This window comes from Nomascus leucogenys, chromosome 6, assembly GCF_006542625.1.
Source record: "Nomascus leucogenys isolate Asia chromosome 6, Asia_NLE_v1, whole genome shotgun sequence".
Lineage (NCBI taxonomy): Eukaryota > Metazoa > Chordata > Mammalia > Primates > Hylobatidae > Nomascus > Nomascus leucogenys.
In genome coordinates this window covers 103,094,484-103,109,249 of record NC_044386.1, presented here as the reverse complement: position 1 = coordinate 103,109,249, position 14,766 = coordinate 103,094,484, and the positions used below count along the sequence as shown (strand labels likewise).

At 47.0% G+C, this 14,766-nt stretch overlaps 1 protein-coding gene across 1 annotated transcript in view; it reads right to left on the bottom strand.

Annotated features, from left to right (window-relative positions):
* The window catches only part of HOMER2 (homer scaffold protein 2), a 98,893-nt gene extending 84,127 nt beyond the window's left edge, over positions 1-14,766 (bottom strand). Inside the window, exon 1 of the mRNA XM_030814938.1 lies at positions 14,571-14,766. Coding sequence (XP_030670798.1) covers positions 14,571-14,575 — 5 coding nt within the window. The 5' untranslated portion in view covers positions 14,576-14,766. The remainder of the gene's footprint in view (positions 1-14,570) is intronic.

Below are 14,766 nucleotides of genomic sequence, written 5' to 3'. Positions count from 1 at the left end.
AATCAGCTTTATCAACCCATTTTCCCTCTTGATCTACCCTCCAGTTCTCAGATCAATCCCTTATTTCACACAGAGAAGAAAATGCCAGCTCAGCTGAGCATGGTGGCTCATGCCTATAATCCCAGCACTTTGGGAGGCTGAGGTAGGTGGATCACCTGAGGTCAGGAGTTTGAGACCAGCCTGGCCAACATGGCGAAACCCCGTCTCTACTAAAAAAAATACAAAAATTAACTGGGCGTGGTGGTACGCACCTGTAATCCCAGCTACTCGGGAGGCTGAGACAGGAGAATTGCTTGAACCCAAGAGGCGGAAGTTGCAGTAAGTTGAGATTGCGCCACTGCACTCCAGCCTGGGCGACAGAGCAAAACACCATCCCCCCCAAAAAAGAAAATGCCAGCTGATCAAGCTCCCATGCCCCTCTTTTGGCTACAGCCTCAAAATGCCTCTATACCTGCACCTTGCCTGGTCTCTGAGGACAATGCACTCCTCTTCAGGTCTTCCTCTAGTTGCCTCCTGCCTCCAACCTCACTGCCTCTCATCCTTCTCTAAGATATTCTATCTCCCCTTTTCTTTACCCTCAGACTCCCAACATCCTCAACTTATGAAACAAACATCAGTGGTCCTTCTACGCTGACTCACTTTCAAGCTACCTTCATCATCAGCTAGACTTCTCCACCAGCTCCTCACATACTCACTTATTAAATGCATTTTGCCTGCAAATGGATATGTGTTTTCACATTTGGCTGAGGCTGCTCTCAAACTCCCTCAGTGCCCTAACACTCCCGCTCCCACAGAGGTACTTAACAGTCTCAGTTCCCCACCTCCTCTAAGCTTTCTGAGGCCCCTGACCCTGTTGAGGATGCTTCCCTTTTCAGCCTCCTCTCCCCTGGCTTCTGCAACCCCTCTCTCTTCCAGCCTTCCTCTGAGTCTCATCACCTCTCGGTCTCATTCACCGGCTTCTTTTCCTTCCCTCCAATTGCAGGCCTTGGCCAGAGTTCCATCTTTATCCTTCTTGACTTTCTTTCTCCTTAGGAGGTCAAATCCATCTTAGAGGTGATGGATCCCAAATCTGTATCTCTGACTCTATCTGAACTGCTGAATGTTAGAGCTGAATTTATACTTGCTATGGATAGCCTGGACAAGTGGAAAGTCACCATATCCGCCCAAAACTAAACTCTCATTTTCCCCAAAAGAACTGCATCTCCTCTTACGTTCCCAATCTCAGTCAACATCACCACTATCAGTCGCACAGCCTAGAAACATACACATCAATGGTAACTCAGCCTCTCGCAGTCTCTCATCCTAACAACCAAGAGTGGAGTCCGTCCACCACATGACTCTCATGGGAGCTTTGGTCTCCAGAAAGTGCATCTTAAGAACTGGAAGTTTGGCCGGGCACGGTGGCTCACGCCTGTAATCCCAGCACTTTGGGAGGGCAAGGTAGGCGGATCACTTGCGGCTAGAAGTTCGAGACCAGCCTGGCCAACATGGCAAAACCCCGTCTCTACTAAAAACACAAAAAAAATTAGCCAGGTGTGGTGGTGCAAACCTGTAGTCCCAGCTACTCGGGGGGCTGAGGCAGGAGGATCACTTGAACCTGGGAGGCAGAGGTTGCAGCAAGCCAAGACTGCACCACTGCACTGCAGCCTGGGTGAAAAAGCAAGACTCTGTCTCAACAACAACAAAAAAGAACATGAATTTTGCTCTCAGATATGCTCAAGCTTGGTTTCCAACTCTGCCATGTCCTGACTGACAGCTTTGGTAGGCTACTGAATCTCTTAAGCCCAGTTTCTTCAACTATGAAAATGGAGAGGTTGTCCAAATGTCCATCAATGATAGACTGGATTAAGAAAATGTGGCACATATACACCATAGAATACTATGCAGCAATAAAAAAGGATGAGTTCATGTCCTTTGTAGGGACATGAATGAAGCTAAAAACCATCATTCTGAGCAAACTATCGCAATGACAGGAAACCAAACACCGCATGTTCTCACTCGTTAGTGGGAACTGAACAATGAGAACACTTGGACACAGGGTGGGGAACATCACACACCGAGGCCTGTTGGGTGGGGGGATGGGGGAGGGATAGCATTAGGATATATATCTAATGTAAATGACGAGTTAATGGGTGCAGCACACCAACATGACATGTATACATATGTAACAAAGCTGCACATTGTGCACATGTACCCTAGAACTTACAGTATAATAAAAAAAAAGAAAAAGAAAATGGGGAGGTTGTTGTGAGAGTTAAATGAGATACTGCATAGATAGCACTCTGCATAGTGACTCCAACCTACCAAGTTCTCATTAAATGATAGCTTAATTGTGTCCTCATTTAGCAACTATATATGAAAGTTGCATTTAGCAACTATATATGAAAGAACTGCAAGGCGGGAGGATTGCTCAGGAGATCAAGACCAGCCTGGGCAACATAGTGCAACCCCATCTCTACAAAACATAAAAAATTAGCTTTGCATGGGCTGGGCGTGGTGGGTCACGCCTGTAATCCCAGCACTTTGGGAGGTCAAGGCAGGCAGATCACGAGATCAGGAGATTGAGACCATCCTGGCTAACACAGTGAAACCCCATCTCTACTAAAAATACAAAAAATTAGCCAGGCATGGTGGCAGGTGCCTGCAGTCCCAGCTACTCGGCAGGCTGAGGCAGGAGAATGGTGTGAACCTGAGAGGTAGAGCTTGCGGTGAGCTGAGATGTACTCTAGCCTGGGTGACAGAGGGAGACTCCGTCTAAAAAAAGAAAAAAAATTAGCTGTGCATGGTGGCATGTGCCTGCAGCCCCAGCTACTCAGGAGGTTGAAGTGGGAGGATCGCTTGTGCCCAGAGGTTGAGGCTGCAGTGAGCTATGATTGCACTGCACTGGAGTGTACTCCCTGAGTGACAGAGCAAGACCCTGTTCCAAAAAAAAAAAGATCTAACTCTCACCCCCAGTGAGGAGTCTGGAATCTTCCATATGTTTTTCTCTTTTACAGTATTACATACAATCCTAGAAGCTGCCTCAGATCCATTACAGAGCAAGGCAAGGTTTACATTATATAAATCTGCTATATCAGCTTTCTCTCTCTATCCCTTCAGTTCTTGCCTGGAGTGTGACCAGTTCCTATGAGGTCTCTTTCCTTCCAATCTCCATACTACCCTTCATTACTATCTCTAAAATAATTTTCCTGGCTGGGTACGGTGACTCACACCTGTAATCCCAGCACTTTGGGAGGCCGAAGCAGGCAGATCACTTCAGATCAGGAGTTCAAGACCAGCCTGGCCAACATGGTGAAACCCCCCTCTCTACTAAAAATACAAAAATTAGCTGGGTGTGGTGGTACACACCTGTAATCCCAGCTACTCGGGAGGCTGAGGCACAAGAATCGCTTGAACCAGGAGGCAGAGGCTGCAGTGAGCTGAGATCACACCACTGCACTCTAGCCTGGGCGACAGAGTGAGAGTCTGTCTCAAAAAAAAAAGTCCTAAAACAAGCATTATTCTTCTCTTCAAAACTGAAAATGTTCCCTTACTGCCTACAGACTGAAGTCCATACAGTATAGTGCATTCCTGCCTCCCACCCCAAGTCACCTTTTCCTCTCCAAGCCCACTGCTTGATGCCCAGGTCAGGCCTCATTCTTCAACACCAGGACAAGCTGCTCCCCTGACCTCCAGCCTCACCTATGGCTGGCTCCCTGCCACTCACAGGATTAACTCCCAACACCTTAGCCCAAAGATCTCTCCTTCATGCCTATACCTTCCCAAGTCTTTCTCCACATTCACCTTCTACTCCACATTCTTTTCAATCTCCATGCCTATTATTAATAGCTAATGTAAATCAACAGGTGTGTTTCATCCAATCCTTACAACAACCCTACAACATTGGTATAATACTATTATTATTCTCATTTCACAGATGAAGAAATGGAAACTCAAAGAAGGTCAGTACATTGCTCCAGTCACACAGGCAGTGAATGGCCAGGCAAAGACTGGGTCCAAGGTCCCTGTTCTTGACCTGCATACTTTACTACTTCCCTTGGGCAACACTCTCTGCCTAAATGCCCTGTTCCTCATTTTGTCTGCCTGAGAAACTCCTCTTTATCCTTCAAGACTTAGCTTGGATGTCACCTCCTTCAGGAAGTCTTCTCTAACTTCGTACAGAGTTAAGCATCTATCCACGTTCATATTTCAATAACAGGCTTATCTCATTGCCCTAATTACCTGCTCACCAGCCATCTCCCTCAGGAAGGCAGGGACTCTGTCTTATGACATGTCTTCCTGGTGTCTAGCCCAGAGAAGGTACTCAACATTCAGGTGAGGTCATTGGCCAAAGGATCAAGAAAGATAAAAGAGCTGACGAACCGATGAAGGGTGATCAAAAAGGAATTCAGATCCACACGAGTAAGGATGGGAGTCCAGAGACGTACAGGGACCCTGAAACTACTGACTAGTCGACACGGCCCCTGGTACAACATCCTCCAATGCCCATCCATTGGGCAGTGTTTACTTGATGTCCAACTTCTCCACTAGCCTGTAAGCATCCGAGAGCCACCGATGTCCATCATTGTGTTCCGAGCACCCACGACAATGCCTGACACAGGTAGGTAACTGTTGAATGAATGAGTGAATGCATATACAAATAATCAATGAAGGGCTCCCTGATCAGCAACACAAATCCCTAGTCTGATGCCACAATGGGGAGAAACCACTTAACTTTGTCCACACTTGCACCTCCCTGTAAAAGCAACTGGTTGGCAGACTGGTTTTCTTGTTGATATACATGGGTCAGCTCACTCTCCTGGCCTTCCTGATCCTCTGGCTGGTGACATTCCTCCACCCACACCACCTGAGAGGCTTAGCAATATGAGGCGACATTTCACAGGGCAAGCCTCAGATTGCCTGAGTCACCTGATGACTGAAAGCCAACTCTGGCACTGCTCAGGACTGGCAGCAGAGTGACTGGGTCGTCTCGAAGGCAGCCGCACAGAGTGGCTGAAGACTCAGAGAGTGCCCAAGGGGATTAAGGATGAGGGAATGGAAGCACATGTCATCCCCAACCACCTAACTCCAGACGGTGCCCAAAAGGCCAACTTCCCACCCAAAGAAGAAATGATAGCAGTGGTAATGATAATGATGATAAACTTGGCCACCATTTATTGAGTATTTATATGTCCAGCACTGTGCTAAATGCTTTATACACATTTTCTATTTAATCACCTCAATCATTTAATAGATGAGGACAGTGAAGCTTAGAGAGAGAAAATATGTCATCTAAGCTCACACAGCCAGTGAGGGTGAGGAAGGCTGGGGCTTGAGCTGTATGTGTTGAACCATCCTTCCCAGCCCCCACAACCAATGGTGCTCCATGACAATGCAGCTGAGACAGCTGAGTCTACGCTCAGTCCACTTGGAGGAGTTAGAGAGCTCTTCCTCATACCAAGTGAGCTGAAATATGCCTTGATGCCACCTCCACTGGGAGCTCCTTTTCCTTGTCTTTGGAGCATCCTGGAACAGGCTCCATTCCTTTTCCCCATGAGGACCCTCTCTGTCACCAGCTCCCACAGGACACAAGCCAAAACAACTCTTTTTTCCATTTATCTAAAAACTCCAATTAAAAGCTTTCCCAATTAGAGATCCCAAAAGGGATCCATTGCCCAGGCAGTGGGGCTGCAATATTCCTCACTCGTCAGGTCCCTGTGGATACCACCCACCCCACAACCCACAGACAAGATTACCCCCAGAGCAAAAGGAGGACTAAAGGCAGACTGGACTCGGCCTGCCCCTCACTGGTAATCTGGACAGAGATTTCCCCAGGCAGGGCAAAGAAAGGGGCCTCCTAGAGCCCCTGCATAGCTGGGACCCGCCCTCGCTTCGGCCCTCCTTTGACTGGGAGCCACTTGTGTACTCAAGAGCTTCTTTTTAATACACGGCTCTCACCCTGACTCCTCTGGCTGGTGGCAAAGCCTCATCCTAAGCTTGTCTGCACAGGGGTGGGGAGTCTACCATCTCCAATTCCTCAGAGGAATAATAATAAGACTATCAACCAGGCTTATGAATAAAAATGGTTTTTTTTTTAAATCTCTCTAGTCTTTGACAAATGTCTAAATGTGTTCCCCACAAGCGTATTTTTATTCTAACAAGCTAATTTGAAATATAATTTAAATAAATTCTGCCAGAATGATACCATATGACTAACAGCACCCCGGTGGCAGAACTACTGGAGTCTTCATCATGCATTCAGAGGCTCCCATCCTGCCGTTCTTCCCACACAAAACGCACCCCGCTAGGAAACTGGATCATGATGCCAGCTCTCACCTCTAAACCTATAAATACGACTTGGGGGCAGCCTGTGTGCGCAATACCTAGAAAATGCAGACACATAACAAGCAGTGCTTAAAAGACCAGTGGATCAAAACCAATGCAAATTAGAAGCTTTTTGCCCCAATTCCTCACAATGCTTCTTTTTGCTCAATTTATTTTCACCCTGGAGGAAAAAACAAAGTCTAACTCTCAAGATCTATAAAGTCAGGACACCACAGATTTCTAACATTCAGAAAAATGCCTTTTCTCTATTGTAAATATGCTATTTGACTGCTGTTCACATTTGACAAAGGTGAAGAAAGTTTTTCTTGTCAAATGGAAAAGGGGTCCCTGCCCTCAGCCCCACCCCGTGCATCAAAGAGAAGTTCTTTATCCAAAGGTTTTAGATGTTTGTGCAGGCTGTGGTGACATTTCAGTGGATTTGCCCAGGGTTTGTTTTTTTTTTTAATTTTTAATTTCCCTTCATACTAAAGCAGGAAATATAATGTCCTTCCTTTTGTATACATCCCTGCCAACTGGCTCACTGGGGGAATTCTCTTTGAAGGAGGGGGTGTGATATACACCAAAGAGCCTACAAAGCAGAAGGGGGCCTTCGAGGTATGGGCATGGGTGCTTTCTGCTTGCAAAGAGCCTTCTCATCCAAGTCTTAAAGCAGAATTACTCGGCCCTGATATTTCCAAACAAGGAGAAACAATTTGAGCAGCTGGGTCTCGGTCCACCAACCACCCTTAGCAACAACGATGAATCCTTGATGTTCTTACCAAGATTCACTAAGGAGCCGTGACTCACCCAAATTACACAGGCACTGCAAATTACCCAATGTTAATTGTGATCTTGGTCTCCTCTACCATTTCTTTCCTTCAGTAATTCATTTAAAGCAAACAACTGCTTTAAGAAATTGTTAAAATGTCTTTAAAAAAAAAAAAAAAAAAGAGCCTGTCTTGTTCCAGAAAGGATTTAAATAGGTTTACAAAGATGTATAAGATTTAGCAAAATGACAAATTAGAAGTAGGTGTGGATTTAAATGATGAGGTATTTTTATAGTTATTGGCATGTAAAGATGTCCACTCAAGATATTTTAAGTTGGAAAAATTGTTACAAGACAGATGTATAAAATGATTGCATTTTGTTAAAAATAGACTTGCTCTATGTAGACATACATCTAGACACACACAGACATATATACGTGGAAAAAAGTACAAAGGCAGACATTGAAATGCTGATGGAGGTTATCCCTAAGACGTGGGATGACAAGTAATTTTCACTTCCTTCTTTATGCTGTTATTTTTCAGTATAAACATGTAGTTTTTTTATAATTAGAAAAAAGCAAAGCTATTTTCCCTTTGTTAAAAAAAAAAAGAAAAAGAAAAAAAGTGGTAGAATGGCCAGGCGCGGTGGCTGACGCCTGTAATCCCAGCACTTTGGGAGGCCAAGGCGGGCAAATCACAAGGTCAGGAGATCAAGACCATCCTGGCTAACAGGGTGAAATCCCATCTCTACTAAAAACACAAAAAATTAACCGGGCATGGTGGCAGGCGCCTGTAGTCCCAGCTACTCAGGAGGCTAAGGTAGGAGAATCGCTTGAACCCAAGAGGCGGAGGTTGCAGCAAGCCGAAATCACACCATTGCACTCCAGTTTGGGCAACAGAGCGAGACTCTGTCTCAAAAAAATTAAAAAAAAAAAAAGTGGTAGATGATAAAGAGTAAAGACAAAATAAGGGTAGAGCCATCACACTGAGCTAGAAATAAAGGTAATGGATGAGGTCTGATAAATCTGCTAAGGGTCACCACGCATTTAACTCTAAGTTCCTCAGAAGCCATTCCAGAAAAGAAACCTAATAATTTACACAAATCGCTGAGTCTATTCAACAAAAATAAACCATGTGCTCTGCTAAGCATCCCGCTTCAGCAGAATTACTCGGCCCTGATATTTCCAGGGAACTGTGCGAGCAGCAAACATGCCTTTATTCTTTCCTAACAACCCTTGGACCAGAAACTTCAGGGCAGTTTCCAACAAGAATGATGGCATCTTCCCAAAGTAAAAGTCAACCCAAAGGCTGGTCTGGCCATTGCAACCTCCCTGACCTCTTCACCTTCGTGCTCTCTCCAGCTCACTCTGCTCCAGCCATACCAGCTTCCTTATTATTTCTTGAACAAGCCAGGCATGCCCCTGCCTCAGGGCCTTTACACCTGCTGTTCACACTATTCACACTATTCAGACACCTCCATGGCTCACTCTCCTCCTTCTTTCAGCTCTTTAATGCCTCCTTCTCAGTGAAGTCTTCTAACTGGATCCCCATCTAAAATCTCTATCCTACTGCAACATCCTCTAGTCCCCTTCCTTATCATATTGCTATCTAATAAACTGTATTTTATTAAAAAAAAAACAACAAAGAAAGTCAACCAAAAGAGAATATTCATTCACACCTATTTACACACTCATTCAATATCTACTTATTTAGTGCCTACTCCATTCCAAATTCTGTGTATTCTTCCAGTTCAGACACTAAGGGGGATGGCTGTGTAACCATCAGTGTACCACAGCATCTGTCCTCCCCACAATGTACCATGGCATCTTTCCTCAATTCCCTAAATAGATAGGCAACCCCCCACCACCACCTGTGACACTCAATGGACTATAACATTGTGTTTACTCTCACAGCATTTCACATACAAAGCTGGTACTTGTGTATGTAGTTTATCTCCCTTTTTAAAATATAAGCTCCCCAAGGGCAGGAACTAACTAGTGGGTCTGCTCATCTCTGGATCCCTACAGCACTTGCCAACTGCCTTACCAATGTACAGACTGAAGGAACATTAGAAAGTGAAGTTTAACAAACCCGCAGGACCAAGAGAAGACAAACTCACCTCAACATATCTGAGAGACTGTATCTATTGTAGTCAACTCAAACCCCAAAGAACAGCCCTATAATTTGTTGGAACTACAGAGTCTGGTGTGATTCAGGGGGAATGGAAAATTAAAGAAGGAATGAATGAATATCAAAAGAAAGTAAATCGGTATAGAGTACCAAAAGGCAGCCCGAGGTGTTAGATAACCAAGATTGTGGCACCCGTACATGGCAAGGTAATCTTGGCTGAACAAAATAAGTGAGTATAAAATGAAGCCAAACAGTAATACAGTAGATCTTATTTGTAAACACTGACAAAATCAGCTAAAAGTCACAACAGCAGACAAGCTGGCTTTTCTGTTAGTCTTTTGCAGGAGAGTAAAAAGGTAATTTACAACTCCAGTACTCAAATGACAGCAGACAGCCTGAAAATTAACCCACGTCACAATAAAAGCTAAATGGCTTGCTTTAATGTTAAAAGAAAGCTGCATCCAAATGTGATCTCTTTCTCTCTTGGCCCTTGCAACTCCCAATTAAGCAAGCTATATAAAAGTTAACCCAAAAATTATCACAACTTCCAGGCCAGCATCCAAGCAAGGCTGCCGATAACATTCAAGTATTAACTCAATCAAAAATTATTTACTGGAGGCCTATTTGGTGCCAGGCACTGTGCTAGGTGTTGGAATACAATGGTGAAAAAGATAAGGCCCTATCCTTTTGGGATGCTACTGGGGGAAGACAGATTATAAATAAGTAAATAACATGCTTACAGGCATGCTGTGGTGAGCAATTATAGGAAACAAAGGTAGGGCTATGGCCCAGCACTTTGGGAGGCTGAGGTGGGCAGATCATTTGAGGCCAAAAGTTCAAGACCAGCCAGGCCAACATGGTAAAACCCCGTCTCTAATAAAAATACAAAAGAATTAGCTGGGTGTGGCTGGGCATGGTGGCTGATGCCTGTAATCCCAGCACTTTGGGAGGCCAAGGCGGGCGAATCATGAGGTCAGGAGATTGAGACCATCCTGGCTAACATGGTGAAACCCTGTCTCTACTAAAAATACAAAAAATTAGCTGGGGCATGGTGGCGGGTGCCTGTAGTCCCAGCTACTCGGGAGGCTGAGGCAGGAGAATGGCGTGAACCCAGGAGGTGGAGCTTGCAGTGAGCCAAGATCGCGCCACTGCACTCCAGCCTGGGCGACAGAGCGAGACTCCGTCTCAAAAAAAAAAAAAAAAAAAAAAAAAAAAAAAAAAAGAATTAGCTGGGTGTGATGGCACATGCCTATAATCCCAGCTACTCAGGAGGAAGCTAGGGCATGAGAATCACTTGAACCTGGGAGGCAGAGGTTGCAGTGAGCAGAGACCGGCCACTGCACTTCAGCCTGGGTGACAGAAGGAGACTCTGCCCCCCTCCCCAAAAAAAAAGAAAAAGAAAAAAGAAAAGGGGCTGGGTTAGAGAGTTCTGGAGGTGGGTGCTCTAGACAGGATGCAGGAAAGACCCTGAACGGGTGACCCTGAGGCCAAAGTCTGAAAGGAAAGAGGAAGGTAAGAGAATTCCAGGCAGAGGAAACAGCAAGTGCAAGGATCTCAGGTAGGGCAAGAAAAGGAAAGGAGATCCACGTTAGCAGAACACAGTGAGGGGCACAGCAGCATGGCAGGGGGAGATGCGCCAGTGCCTGGTCAGCGGGAGGTATTTAAAAAGGGGAATGGCATGATCTGATTTATGATTTTAAAAGCTGGTCACTTAGGCTCCTGTGTGAAAAATGGACTGCAGACAACCCAGAGTGGATACTGGGGGGCCTGTTAGGAAGGAGGTGATGGTGGCTAGAGTGGGAACTACGGCTATGGGGTGAGGTGAATGCACTCCAGATATATCCCAGAAGTAGAACGCACAGGACAAACTGATAGCCTCCATGTGAGAGGTGGAGAAGAGGACTCAAGATGACTCTTGGCAAATGAGTGCATGGTAGGGCCACTGACTGGGATGGGGAAGACGGAAGGAAGGTGAGAACTGGAAGGCATATCAAGAGCTCCATGTATTGACAAGAGTCAGAAGCTCCAAGAAAGATCTGACCTAGAAATTAAAGTGTGGGCATCATGCGCATATTGATGGCATCTGAAGGCATGGGAGGGTGGGGAGGAGTTGCGGGTGGGACAGTATTACCTAGGAAGACAGTGTGGACAGAGAAGAGGGACCAGGACCAGTACCTGGGCAACCCCATGATTAGGAGTAAGAAGAAAAGCAGGAAACAGTGGGGCCAGAGGAGCTGAGAGGGGTGTTGTTTTGAGGAGAGGGAGTGGTCATGTGTGAGGAATGCTGCTGAGAGACAGGTGAAGTGAGGTGAAGCAGAGATCTGGCAACCCCCTGGCCACCCAAGACCCTGGCAGTTTTGGTGCAGAGGTGAGGCAGAAGCAAGACTGTAGAGTATGGAGAGTGAACAAATGGCAGGAGAAAGTGAATGGAGCCAGTGGGTTTGGATGTATCTTCTGATGTGTTTTCAGGTGAAGAAGAGCAAAGAAGTGAAACAGGAGAGGGATGTAGGAGGGAGGGAGAGCTCCTTTTTAAGATGAGAGAAACTAAAGCTATGCTATCCAATATGGTGGCCACTAGCTACATGTGGCTATTTAAATTTAGATTAAGTTAAAAATTCAGGTCCTCAGTCTCAACAACCACATTTCAAGTGTCCAATAACCACATGTGCTGGTGGCTGCCATGCAGATACAAAACATTTCCAGCAGTGCAGAAAGTTCTGTAGCACAGATGTATGCTCCTATACTGATGGAGAAGACCCCGGAGAGAAAGGTGGTTAGGAAGGAGAGACAATCTCTGAAAAGATGGGATGAGGAAGGGATGGAATGGAGGCTACCCCAGAAGAAGGGGCCCCTAGTAGGAAGAGATGAGGGACTGGTCATCCAGCACAGCAGGCAGGTAGGAAAAGGTAGCAGCAGCTGCATACTAGACTAGGTGGTGGCAAAATGAAGACATTCCCTTGGTCAAAGGTGTCTATCTTGTCAATTGAAAAGGAAGCCAGGGGTGTGCATAGGAAGGGGAGGGGTCTGGAAAGGGGAATAGGTATGAAATTGTTGCCTTAGGGAGTAAGAACACAAACACACTGGAGAGACCACACTTAACACAGAACACTTCGCAGAAGAGAAGTGGGAAATGGTAGTGAACATTTGAAGGAGGAGAAGCATCTCAAGTGCGGGGGAGGTAAACTCAGATAGTTTGTTATTTTTTTTCCCTTAAATCCTAGTCCTGTCTACACAGCAGAGCCATGATGAAGCTGTAGGATCGCAGCAAGGTTTTCTACTAGCTGCCCTTTCAAAAAGTTCTTCCCCCTCCATCCTACACAACTCTCAGAAAGGATGACATTGGTTCTATTTTCAGTTAAAACGGCTCCCTCCACCCTCCTGTCTGAACTGCTTCCCCAGCCCTTAGCTGCATCTCAATTTACGACCATGGCTTGTATTTTCACTAAATAATAGAAGACATGGATCTATTAAAAATGGCAGAGGTAGGTAGGAGTTACAAACCAGCCTTTACCTACGAGAAGTGAGTAATATATACATTTACTGGATGATGTTAAAATTACATGAAAGACATATTCTGTGTTTAAACAAAATCCCCAAGCGTCTCCTCCCTGCTCCTCCACAAACAAAAATTATTTTTTGACATTTTCTTTAAGGTTTTATGAGTAAACATTTTCATTTCCACAGAACTATTTGATCTCAACCACAGAGTTTCAGTACTTGTTTTTGATCACACAAGTATGGTGGATTGGTTTTGTGTTGGCCAGGGGGAGGGAGGGCCAGAAAGAGAGTTAAAATTACCAGATCCCTTTTATCTTCCATCCTGAGACCTTACATTTGCCAACTCCTTTTTCCCTGTACATTTTTTTAAAGTATGAAATTTGAGAACCTCAAAGGCTCCCACTGCTCAAAGATCAGCCTTTTCACAGTCCACTGAGGACTCACTGGAAATGTTACAGAAATAAGGCCTGCCAACTTGGGTGCCTCTGGGTAAAATCACCCACAGTTGCTGTTCATGTGAAATCTCCTCAATGTAAGCAAACTTCTTCAGCCCTCACTGCTCATCTCGCCTCCTCCTCTCTGTCACCTACCTCTGTCATGTCCAGTTCATGTTGGCCCACAGTCCTCACACTTCCGTTCCTCAAAATTCCTCTTGGCCCGCCTCTGATCCCCTCACACACTCTGCAGCTCCCAGGGCTAAGACTAACCGGGCAAAATGACTCCAGAAACTTACCTGGAGTACGGTGCAAGAAAGCCACTGACCCAGGGGGGCTAAGCCAAGGCACCAGGACAATCTTGCTCCTTCCACTGCACTCTTGCCTTCCCAGGCCCCACCCATCCCAAACAGGAAAGCAAGATCTCTAGACCCTCGGAGCAGAAGCATTTGAGTCCTGCGAAGGGCTGTTGGAAGAATGCTGGGTTCAGCAGCAGGGAACAGAGAGATTTAGGAACTCTGGTTCACTTACCCACCTCCATGCCCACGTGTCAGGCAGTGGCAAGGCCACTGCCGACTAAGTGTCCCCCTGCTACACAAATGCTCATCAGCTATACAGCCTGGGGGAAGTCACCGAACCACTTTGGGCCTCAGTTTCCTCATCTGTAAAGTGGACATAAGTGTCCCCTGAATACGTATGGCAAACCATCAACTTGTGCCCAAATAGGGTGAGCAGATGTAAGGAGTTATTGTGCTATTAGCACAGTGGCTCCCAGACTCACAGAGCCTACTGCTCAGAGAGACGCCGAGGGGAAAGCTTAAATTACTTTATATACTCAGAAGCATTAGTCACTTCGACGGAGTATTTCAACTTCCCTCCTGAGCATCTACTCAGTTGTTTCAAAGACTGAAGCCTCACCTAGGTTCCTTATAGACTTCCACCATCTTCAGCATCTCAAAGCAGATCCAAAGTCCACTATTCCTACGCTGGAGGTTTATTATTATTTTATTATTTCCAGGAAAACTTGGATTTCCATTTTGCTTGTAATAAATCCAAACGTGGAGAACGACAAACTGCTTAGACTCACACAGGCCCTGGAGTTGACTGCGCCCAGGGGCGAAGAGACCGCGGAATGGCCGAGGCAGGAGGCCGGCCAGGGCACCGGTCCCCGTCAGGTGCCCCCGCGCCCGGGCTGTATGGGAGGGGAAGGGCCACGGGCTCCGCGCCAGGCCAGGGTGCCCCCGCTGGGTGTCCGCGCGCCCCGGCGGGGGGCGCGGGTCAGGTGACCCCAGGCTCCCGGGCGCCGAGTGTGCGCTCGCTCCGGCTTGGGGAGGCGGGGGCCGGCCCGCCCGGAGGCTCCGAGCCCGGGGACGAGAGCCGCGGCCCCGCAGTCCCTCCGGAGGGGCGCGCGGAGAGCGCGCGGCGCGGGCTCACTCACCCCATCTCCGGCGCTGCTCTGGCGGCCGCTCCGACGGGGCCTCTCGCGCTCGCTCTCCGCCCGCTCGGCAGCCGCTCCCCGCGCGGCACATGCGGCGGCCCGTGCGCGCCCGGCTCAGCCCCGGCGCCGCTCCATTCCGCGGGGCTGCGCGGCTGCCACTGCTGCCGCTACCGCCACCGCCGCCAGGCGCGGGCGG